We start from the raw sequence: 11,832 nt of genomic DNA on the forward strand, positions 1-11,832 counted from the left end.
ATTTTGCTTCTACGATTGACCCCGAATGGTTCCGATCTATTGAATTAATTAAAAGTGACCAGCAGTCCATTAATCTGATAATGAATCCAAAATTATTGACCTGAAGATCACTTTTGGACATTAACAATTCAATAATTGATTTCTCTTCTTTGAACCGTCACATACTTTCGTAGTAACGAAGCTCTCACACTTGAGTTCCTGAAGACAACTCAAATCCATTACACTAAGTTAGTATATTGCATTCTGAGTTTCTTACAGGAACCTCTCCTTTATGAACTAAACGTTCATAAACTAAATTGAACCTGTAGTTTCAAATTTAGTGCATTTGAAACCCGAAGATTTCATAAAACAATACACCCATGAAAACCCGACGTTTTTCATGAAAATCATGTCTTAGAACTCGAATGTTCTTATGGATGATTCATTCCCATAGCACCAATTCACAATCTTGTTCCCTTAAATTCAGTGGATTGTCGAACCGTCATAAGTTTGATTTTCCTGATTTGGACGTTTTCTAATAAAAACCACTTTAGGTGGGGTACAAGATGTGAATCTCCACTTGACTATCAAGAAGCTAAGAAACCATTGATGCCAACAATGGCAAGGAAGAGCTGAATAAGCCTCCACCATAATCTTCATTCGAAGACTTATGCTCAAAGCATTACAAATGGAAATACTTCTCGAACAAGGATTCTATGGCTTTTTGGCTCGCTTCTATAGACCGTCTAATCATGAAAGAAATTGCCCGAAGCAAACCATGATTACGTCCATGAATGAGTACAATTCTGAATTTTATAAATCCGATCGAATCTTGACTGGAGAATACTTTTCTCGTCATTCCATGTTTCTAACTCGCTCCTGAAGCAGCAGTGTAGAAAGTGGGAATTTACCAAATTCTCGGATCTGATTACTACCATAAACGTGAGAGAAAGGTATGGACCCAGTTCGGCTGGAGTCTACCGAATGGCTCGACCCAGTTTGGTCGAAACCTAACCAAATGGTGATGCACTGCTTCGGCAGGGATACACTGAATGGCATATTCTTTCATAATACAATTTCGAGTTTGTGTTCACAAACATATAGTATAATCAGGGCCTGCCAAGGTGTGGTTCATGCCCGAAGCATGATCCTTGGTACATAAGACCTAAAACTTCAAGAATAAGGGATAATATTCTCAAACCTCAACCTTGCAAGAATCTACTCCCGTCTTGATGGAATAGATCATTGGTTATGCACCTGTTCGTGTCCCTACCAATGTTGTTGAGGAGTACCATCGTTGGCAGAGCCAAATTTTGACATGGATGGCCTTATTGGCCAAATCCCCTTAGTAAATTTACTTTGTGAACATTTTTCCATGTTCTTGGATTCAAGTTTGGTGTATGTTTTACTTATGGATAATCTTATTGATATTGTCCTTGAATATGAGTTAATTGAATCATATTTCTTAATACATGTGACCGATTCAATTAAACACGTGATTAGGTAGGAATGTGGGAAAGTTAGTTGTCTGGATGAATGCGTACTACGCACACTAACTTTACACTTAAATCACATCTCTAACAACGACTTCAGGTCTATCCAACCTGATTAAGAGCATTGGCACGCTCCTCGTTGTATAAATGATACTGAATTATCATTTAAAGTACCTTAAATTCTTCCTGACGTTGAGTTTTTAAGGATATTCGAGATGACAATGATCATAAATGAAACCACTGAAGAAAATAGAGTGAAATATCTTTGCACCACCTCCAAAAATGAGCCTGAAGCTTTGATTTGGGGCCAATGGGTTGTCTTCCAACTGGGAATACACCACATGTGGCCGGCCTATAGCCTGGTGATTGGGCAGTTTACTTGCTTTGACACGACCTTTTGGGACACTTAGGTCGAACAATGATGCTACAACGCATCCCCTTATCTGAAGTAAGGATTTTGTGCCTACAAGCACACTTTGCCAATCCTGCTCATTAGGGAAATTGATTTTCTATATCATTTCTTGCAAAGATATAACACGACTCCATTTTCGCAGTGGATTCAAGGGAATATATGTGGACTAATCCAACCAAAATGCGGACCATATAAATATTTATGGTTTTGGTTGATGAATCGACAAACTGGTCACATGTTTGTCCACACACATTACTGCTAAACCTCTTGGCCGATTAAGGGTTCACCACCTACTTATCCCTTAAGGTTTGGAAGACTGGATAATGCTAGAGAGTTTATATCGACGATTTTCGATAAAGTATTGCATGTCATTTTGGGTTTTTAATTGAACATCGCATTCCCATGTTCACCCCAAATAGCCTAACCTAGCGATCATAAAGCGCAATTTAAATGATTGCCCGAATTTTGGTAAACGTACCAAGTTTTCGGTCTTTGCCTAGGTCTATGCAATCTTGCACGCAGCTATGTTGGTCCGTCTTGAGGCCCATTGCCACCCAACCTATATGACGTTACAGTTGGTTACTGGGTACGAACCTGACGACTTTCGTATATACGCATTTGGGTGCGCATTCCATGTGCCAAGTTGCGTCGCCGCAACGTACCACCATGGGTCCTCAAAGAAGGATGTGTATCTTTTGTCGATCATGATTCTCCTTCACACTAGCTCTCTTCGAGCCCTTGCACACGATCTCTTTACCGTTTATTTGTGGGTTGTCACTTTAATGAGACAATCTTCCCGCCGTTAGGGGGAGATAAGAACGTCAACGTTCCTGTAGAACGGCGCGAATTTGCATGGACGTTGCCCACTATGTCTCATCTCAATCCCCATACCGCACAAGTGTGATAAGCAAGTGCGACGAATTCTAGATTTCAGAATGTTGCTCCTGACGCATTCCTCTGATCTAGCTAAAGTGATGAGATCATATACCAGTTGCAAACATGTCTGCAAGGATAGACGTACTTAACGGACGTCGAGTCAACATCCCTGGAGGGTGTGCCTCCCATGTTGGACGGTTGGATGCCCCTGTGGGATGGTCCGGTACACCGACGGATAGCCAATCAATATGTCTTAGCCTGGAGCACGACATATCATTCGGTTCGTAGGATTCACTTCCCTGGAAGAGGAAGACATGGCACAACAATGAATCTAAACTCGATCGCTGTCTCAAATCATTTCCATCTCATGAGATGAATCCGGATTACTCCCGAGACTTGAAGTTCTTGGTCCAGTATACTAGTTTGGATGAGAAAATGGGATTGAAATGAGATTATCATCGATGATGTTTTCACTTATATGGTAGCTACCGACATAAATGAAAAGTGACGATATCGAACCGTGTTCCGTTGATTAAGTGACAACGTAGAACTGATTGGACAACTAAACTTACAATCCATGTCAAATTCTTTACCAAAGTGTGTATTGGACCTGTCGTTCCTACACTGCCCAAGGTAACCCTGTTGAGTTACAAGTGGGAAAGGAAACGTTATGAGATGAATGAAATAGTGCGATATGATGCACGCCTTACAGCGCAAGGTTTCTCTCAAAACGTCATGTGATTGATAGTAGCATTATAAAATGAGGTTAGTATTTCTCCATGGGGATATAAATACGGAGATTTACGTGTAAGTTCCCGAAGAATTACATGGACTGGTTCAAATAGTTCCAAACCACGGAACACCCTCTTAACTCGTTTTGAGGCGTTCATTTATGGATTGAAAAATCCGACGGATGTGGTATACCCGTCTAAGTGATTATTTGATCAATCAAGGATATGAATTATGCCCTTGCATGTTAAACTATGAAGTCTTATTCCAAATTGCTAGAGTTACAGTTTATGTCGTTAACACGAATCTCACTAAGACTCTGGAAGAGCTTGAGAAAACTGCCTCGCACCTGAAGATGGAATTTGAGATGAAGGATCTTGGGAAAACTCGTTTATGCCTTGACCAAAAGTTGAAGCATTGTTTTAACGGTATTTTGGTCTACCAGTTGAACTACACCCGGAATGTGTCACATTTGAGTATACCCATGATCGTCCATACGTTATATGCAAATGAGACTCTTGAAGAGTCTATGGAATTATTCCATATCTAAAAGTTCTACTTTGCGCTTCGTTGTACTTAGCTCATTGTATTTAGACAGGACATCTCCTTCGCTGTTGATCTTGGTAAAGATGCAGCATCGCGCCTACACGCAACCACTGAATTGGTATTAAAGACGTACCCTAAAGGTATTACGTAGGCAAATCCCAACGCATCTTGAGCGGATCTAACCCCCTGATCCTCGAAATGATGCTTGCCTTGTTTGTTATGCTGACGCTAGTTACTTATCAAACCCGCACAAAGCAAAATCCCCGAATCGTTATGTCTTTACCGTTAGGGATATCGCAATATCTTGGAGGTCCACGATATGACCCTAGTTGCGAAATCTTCGAATCGTTCCAAGACTTACCTTACTTCACTATGCCACAAGTGAGACATGGTTAGGAGTTCTTGTTGAGCATATTCAAAGTACTTGCTATATTTTCATCCATCGTTGAGTCCCAACGACGATCCATGAAGATTATGCCACATGTATCAACCCGACCAAGCCATGATACATCAACGAAGTCAACACCAAGACATATTGCGTCTACATCTACATCAGCAAAGCATCAGGAGATTGAAGTCATGCAAACCGATCCCAGACAACCTTGCCGACCTCTACACGATGTCACTGCCGAAGTTAACCTTCTAGAAGCTTGTCCGAGGAATTGGTATGCCTAACTACTCATATGCAATGCTTGTAGTTCTCATTTGGAAGTTATGTCAAACTCAGGGGGAGTATCCAGAAGTATACTCACTTGATCTTAATGTACTCTTTTTCCCTACGATTAGGAGCATTTTCCCACTGGGTTTTTGCTACCTAACTAGGTTTTAACGAGGCACCCATCCTGGGCTGATCATACCTTTGAGAGCTCTTCTACATGCGTCCAAAAGACGTATAGTTTTGACTTAATACGACTTCTCACTTTTTTCCTTAGACTATGGGTTTTTCTCCCATCTTGGGTTTTACCATAGCGAGGTTTTGTGAGTTTTACTTTTTATGCATTCTTCCGTTGATTTGAGACTTGCATTTGCCCATTGTGCCGACGACTTCATCAACTGTACTTACTTCATCAATGAAGACTTAATGCGCCATTTACTTGAGTATTTACACACTCAAGGGGGAGTGTTGCAGTCCTATTTAGAATAGGAATGTGATTGTGTAAATCCTAGGAAATATGGGAATGTATCTTATATTCCTATTAGGATTAGATTACCTATTAAATGTTGTAATCCTAAAGGGAAAGGTTTTATCCTTCTTACTACTATAAATAAAGGCACAATGGGGTGAGATAACACACACCCACAATTACACATCTCTCTATTCTTCTCTCTATTGCCGCACCCCCTCTCTCTCTAAGGCCTCCATAATGGTTCAGTAAATTATGCCTACAACAATAAGATAGATTATACAAAAACTAATTCCAAAATTATTAAAAAAAAATCAAATAAATACAAAATTTAACAAATTATAAAGTTGAGGGTGGAAATTGTAGGTCCCTTACCATTAGAGGAAAAAACTGACCAACTTCATACGTATAGATGAATAGTTGAAAATACGGCGCTAAATTTTTAGATTTTACACCTTCGGATTGGAGATAGCGTGTCTTTAGTTTTGGACTTGGATTCTCTGCCCTCCCAATTCGGTGCCATTCCCGTGCCCTCCTGTTTGTGTGGTCACGGTTAAGCCACGTCAATATTTTATATTACTATTTTTTTTTGTCTTATTATTTTTATAAAAAACAATATAAAATGTTAGCATGGATTAACCGTGACCACACAAAACAGGAGGGCACGAGGAGGACACCGAAATGGGAGGGCAGAGAATCCAAGTCCTTTAGTTTTTACATTAATAATTAGGCTTCTTCATTTGATGGATTTACCGAATAACGTACAAATATGCAGCTTATATTCTGAAAATATAACATAATAAATGTCGGATAAACAAACCGTTCCAATTTCTCGATTGCAGCTTCCTTCTCTATCTGTCATTAATTAGTACCTTTCTCTATGTGCACGTTTTCGTTTTCCCACTTTGTACAAGTTGACAAATCTAAAACCTGAACTTGGTAATCACTTCACCATTGTCCCTTTTTCTATCCTCAAAAGAAGGCAATCTCTCTCTTTCCGTGTTCCTGCATTGCAAATTCCAATTGGATTAAAAATTATAATCGAATTTATTATTTAATTACCCTTTCCTAAGGCATGGTTAATCAAATAACAAATTGCAAGTTGCAAACTTGTTTTTTTTAGCCAACATGGAAGATATATATTTTCAAACCTTTGCGTTATCTTGTTTTCACCAATAATTTGATCTCACGACTACTCATAAAAAAGACAAAATCTGTTTATGCATATGGATTTAGTATGGATTCTTATTTTGTAAGATATGTGGTTACCAATGTGATCGTGTATCGGTAATGTTGTTGGACACATGTATAACCTTTAACATTATTAACCTTCGTTACATTAAGAATTTATATTCGAGTCGTTTATCAAACGACTATACAAGAAGCGACATTCAAATTAAGATACAAGGCCTACTATTCTTTTGTTTGTTTATTACTTTATTTGTACTTTCAGACCAATAAATAATTCAGACAGCTGAGTGAGTAAAAGTTCATAACTAACCGGACACTGACGAGTAACGAACTCGTCTAAAAGATGAAGATGGGAAACTACAAAATTGCTTGTGTCAGTTTTCTTCTCAATATTGGCTGAAATATTTATATAGTGTGTGGTCCAGATTGAACCTAAACTCCCAGATCTTCACAGAATCAACTTGTCTGGTGGACGAATATACGAGTTTCGTATGGGCCCCATTTTGTACGAGATGTGGTCAGTAATGTAATCGGATATATGTGACATTATGTCAATAATGTGGTCGGATGCATTTATAACTTGTTTGGTGGATGAGAAAGTGTGGGAAAAGGGAGGAAAATTATATTTTCTGGAATTAACTTTTAAATGTTCATAACTGCAGAAAATACTTCCATCCATCCACGAATACATTCTACTTCTTTCTGAATACTGAAATCCATATACAAAAATACTTTAATCGTTTTCTGACGAAAATAAATACGAGTAAAAAGAAAGATTGAACATATTTTGTGAATAAATAGAATTAGTGTAAAAGGCTGTGCTGGACGAACAGATGAATGTCGAAACATGTGATGATCATGTATCCGAGAAAATGTCTTTGCGCAGTGAAAACGGGAAGCCTATACTTTGGACTCGCCAATCGCCACATCTTTCAATGGACTCTCGGCTACTCCCTCCTTTAGAGGTTTCAGATCCTCTTCTGACAGATGACTGGGGAGGACCTTGGGTTGCTTCTCAGCCTCCACAGCCCAGCTGTATACGATCATGCCAAGAACAGCAAGAGCCATGCCGAGCAAGTTTTTGAATGTGAGCTGGGAATCAAAGAGTAGCCACCCCAATGTCAGGACACATACTGTTTTCATGTGGCCCAAAACCTGGAAAGAGACAGCTGAGAAGCGGCCGATGCAGAGGTACTGGCTGATGTTGCAAAACACTGCTAGGGAGCATGAGAGTAGGATGAAAAACTGCATACATTGGGATGACACATAGCACAGCAGCTTCATTAGAAATTGTTCGTCGTAAACACAGAAGCAGATTAAGATCAAATAGTAGAAGAAGCACTTACAAATGCACCAGTAGACAACTTGTAATCAGAGAGAAGTTTTCCAGTAAGAAAGTAATCGACGAATGGACCAAGGACAAGAAGGGACAGAGCTTGAATGGGAGCTGTCTTGCTGAGCAATTCAAAAGAGCCTATCGAGTATTTCTTTTGCAAGGAACCTATTGACTGTTGCTCAAACAACAAGAACGTCAGACCAACAATTGCTTTGAGGTTCTTATGCCTAAACTCAGATTCATGGTATAGTTTTAAAGGAGAAAATTTGGGTAATACTCACAATTTGTTGTAGGGATGTACATAGGATAGCCACACAAGCACACAGAAAGCCTTTAGCATTGACTTTCACGTCGGTCACAGTACATATACCCACGCCTACAACCACTACTGCCACCGCAATCTTGACTTCCCGTGAAAAATGCTTTGCATGAAGAATCCACTCCATCACACAAACCACTGGAATCATGCTCAACTTCGATATCTACACCATTATAACAATGAAGAAGATTGAATCAGATAACAATTATGCAAAAGGGAAAATTGTTAGGCTAATAAAATGATATTTACCTGATAAAATCCGACAGAGTTAAGCATGAGGCTCAAGTTCATCCCGGTGATTGAGGCATTGGCAACAAGTGAGAACCAAACAAGTTCCCACAGAGGAACATGCTTAGATGCAGAGTAACCAGTGGCATTTGACACCAGACCGACCAAAGCGGTAACAGAGAAATGGAATCCGGTCAAAGTTGTAGCTGCAGAGAAAAACAGACAATGATCAATTGCCGGAAACCAATCCACCAATGAATTCAACTATTTCTGTGTCACATAACATAAGCATACTCTTGCAAACACCTTTAGTGAGATCTCCTTATGAATCTAGGCCACAATCAAAGCTGAATTATGTGAAATCGTAATTTCTATTGAAATGTAGCTAGATCTACAGGGAGTGATGACAAGTCAAAAAAAGGCCGGCCATAGCTGAAACTGCCATGAGTGGCGAATGATAGTCAATCGAACATGGAATATTATATTGTAATCTGACTTATTGGTCCCTTGTGAATCAAAATTGAGGCGAGAAAAAAAAATCAATTAACAATCCAAAAATTGGTGAAAATGCAGTTCTTCCTCAGATTCATGGCATCTGCTAAATTCGAAATTCTCAACACAATTCAGGAAAACAAAAGCAACCCATTATTCAACAAGAAAAACACTAAAAACCCATTGATCAAAAAGCAATTCCCACTCCAGATCTGTATTTAAATTGAAGATTAGGACAGAACCCAGAAGAAAAATTAGATAAAATTGGTAAATTAACAGAGTTAAAGAAGGAGATGAACTGACCGAAGCCGAAAGCAAAGCCGTTAGGGGACATGAGCTGCTTGTTGGCCATGATAATGCCCACAGAGCTCACAATATTCATTCCCCAAGCTCCCACATCGGACACAGGAGACTTCTTTTCCTTCTCCATTTCTGCAATTCCGAGCTCGAATCCAAAAAAACCCCAAAAATTCCAAATCCTCTCCTCCCCAACTTCGGATCTTGGATTTTGAATTTTGATGATCGGAAGAGAGGCGGACAACAAAAGCAGACAGAGTTGCAGGCTGCAGAAGTCGGTCACCACCTCTCTCAAGAGACAAAGCTGAAGAGCTATGTGGGTAATATAAACATAGAAATATAAAAACAATGTAAAAAACAAAGGGGAAGGCTTTGGGATATATTGGCTGGCTAATTTAATTTTTTAATTTTTTTAATTTTTTTTTAATTTTTAATTTTTGGTTTTGCTGTCTCTCTCAGCAAACGAGCATGTTACCCTCATATGGCCTCACCTTCATTACCATTTTAACAAATATCATAATATTTATTGGGGACTCATAAATCAATTTTAAGTAAGTGGGGTTTGATGGGATTTGCCCTAATTTCGTTTTCCTAACACGGTTCCACCTTTGGTAACTTTTTTCCTAGTTATTAGGGAAATTTCTTGATTCACTCCTTCAAATAGTACCAACTTTTAAATTTTGAATGCATAAGCAATAGACTCAATTAGCCCTTCTACCCGAAAGAAGCTATAGCCTATAGGTGAGCTAGCAAGTAAGCTCCCTGACTCCTAAAGGCAGCTCATTTCTCGTTTGGTTCAATGTTTAGAGGGAAAGCATAAATTCTCCGTTTGGTTCATCTAATGGAATTGAAAGGAAAACGAATTATGTGTTGTAGGCCTATTTATTTGAAGAATGATAGAAAGGGGGAAAGGTGCAGCAAGAGAGAGAGAGAGGAGAAATTGGTGAATTCTAAAGCGGTGTGTATTATTTATTTATAGTATTAATGAAGGGAGAATCCTTACCATTTAGGTAATACAATTAAAATATGACTATATTTAGAATCCTTATATTATTTACACAATTACAATTCTAACTAAATTAGGACCGCAACGTTATGTGTTTTCACAAGGTAAGTGCAATTTTTTTTTTCTTGCACTGTTTAATAAATTGGGAAAGTAACTAAGAAATATAAGGTTAAAATCGGTATTTTACAATTTTTTTTAGTAATAAAGTTGATGGAAAACATTGAAAATGAAGAGCTAATACGGACATAAAAATTCAGTTTCAAAAGTTAATGGGTTAATGTTATCTTACAATTTTTCAATGAATGTTGGGCAAAGCAGCCGAAGAGATTGAAATTAATAACATATATTTTCCAATATGCATAAATAAAACCGTAATAACTTTGATAAAAAGTAAAGCAGAAGATAACAAACATTAATAAACCGTATTCAAATTACGGTTTCGTGCTCTTTTATTGTCGTTTATTGACTATTAAGTTCTACCTTCGATTAAAAGTTTGTAACGGATCTACTTATGCATATATTCCTATTTTATATATCTTATGTTTTTGTTTTTTTTTTTGTTTTGTTTTGGTTTGAATATAAAATCTAAGCAAACGTGAAGTGTTAAAAGCGATTATAGTATAAACAGCGGAGACACTCCAGATTTGACCTTTACGTGTACAAGTTTTGCAAGCTGATCACGCGTTTAGTGAATTGGATTCAAATGCAAAATGTACCAACATATGGTGTCAAAAATTAAAAATTAAAAAGAAAACCCCACATGTGAGGAGTGAGAAATTTGGAAGCAACCCATGAAACCTGCATATCCCCGAAAGTCTTCGGTTTTGATTTTTCTTTTACTTTGACCCGGCAGTTTTTTATTTTTTTTTGTGACCCAATAAATATAAGAAATTAACTTTGCTCCTCAATAAATGCGGAAGGAACTCTTCTCAATTTACTATGTAGCAGATTCATAGAACTTATGATTGAAATTGTTCATATTATAAATCATTATGTAAATTTTATCTTTGCAAAGAATAATAAAATATGAGATCGTTTGTTCAACAAATTATGTATAAACAGATGGACAAATTCAATAAATGAATTATGAACCGTCTATCTATTTCTTACAACTGATTAATGAAATAACCTTCGTTTTAATTATTTTTTAATAAGTATAATATTTAAAGTAATTTACAACATGAACAATTTTAATTATAAACACGAAATTATATGAATAAATCACTACCTGAATTGAAAAGAGCCTCTTCAAATTGGAGGACCCAAGCCTTTTTTTCTAAAAATAAATATTTGGCTGGTTTTTTTAATAAGACTTTTTATTTTGGTACACTGCCGGTGCTGGGGCCTGAAGAATGCGAAGTGGAATATTCGGCAGATTTGCATTATTCTCAGCGCCAGAAAAGTCTTAAGTTTTAGTGTTTCTAGAACCCAACTATGTTTGACTTGGCGTTATTTTGGTCTTCTGTTTTAGTAGAGTGGTATTGGTATAAAAATGTTATTCTTATCATAAATTTATATTATTTTATTTGTATCATTTTTTTAATAGAGATAAGATTCACATGCGTTGATGAATCTTAATTTTATTTTAAAGATCATACAAATGATGATATAAATATTGTATAAATGTAACATTACTCGGTAGCGTTTAATGTGCTAAATAGTTAATTGTTAGTTGTTGGATATAATTATTTTATGCCACTTTAGTAAAATGTTATATGCTACTGTTCTGTTTCTTTTTTCTTTTGATCAATGTTCTATTTCTTTTGTATATAACAAAATGATATTCTTTTTTTAAGAATACGTT

The 11,832-nt window shown here is 37.3% G+C and overlaps 1 protein-coding gene across 1 annotated transcript; it reads right to left on the reverse strand.

Annotated features, from left to right (window-relative positions):
- Positions 1 to 7,028: 7,028 nt before the first annotated feature.
- On the reverse strand, positions 7,029 to 9,531 carry LOC103445313 (UDP-rhamnose/UDP-galactose transporter 1-like). The gene is made up of 5 exons (XM_008384306.4): positions 9,029 to 9,531; positions 8,255 to 8,439; positions 7,968 to 8,168; positions 7,697 to 7,858; positions 7,029 to 7,595 (listed from the first exon to the last, which is right to left on the reverse strand). Exons 1-5 carry the CDS (start codon positions 9,153 to 9,155, stop codon positions 7,251 to 7,253), a joined length of 1,020 nt encoding a protein of 339 aa, XP_008382528.3. The 5' UTR covers positions 9,156 to 9,531; the 3' UTR covers positions 7,029 to 7,250.
- Between the last annotated feature and the right edge of the window lie 2,301 nt (positions 9,532 to 11,832).

This window comes from Malus domestica, chromosome 10, assembly GCF_042453785.1.
Source record: "Malus domestica chromosome 10, GDT2T_hap1".
NCBI lineage: Eukaryota > Viridiplantae > Streptophyta > Magnoliopsida > Rosales > Rosaceae > Malus > Malus domestica.

Bases quoted from the DNA above. Each gene is read 5' to 3' on its own strand.
- LOC103445313 (XM_008384306.4), bottom strand. From the start codon at position 9,155: ATGGAGAAGGAAAAGAAGTCTCCTGTGTCCGATGTGGGAGCTTGGGGA. The intron at 8,440-9,028 runs GTCAGTTCATCT...TTTTCTCTGCAG, and splicing joins CGGCTTTGCTTTCGGCTTCG to CTACAACTTTGACCGGATTC. The intron at 8,169-8,254 runs GTAAATATCATT...ATAATGGTGTAG, and splicing joins ACTCTGTCGGATTTTATCAG to ATATCGAAGTTGAGCATGAT.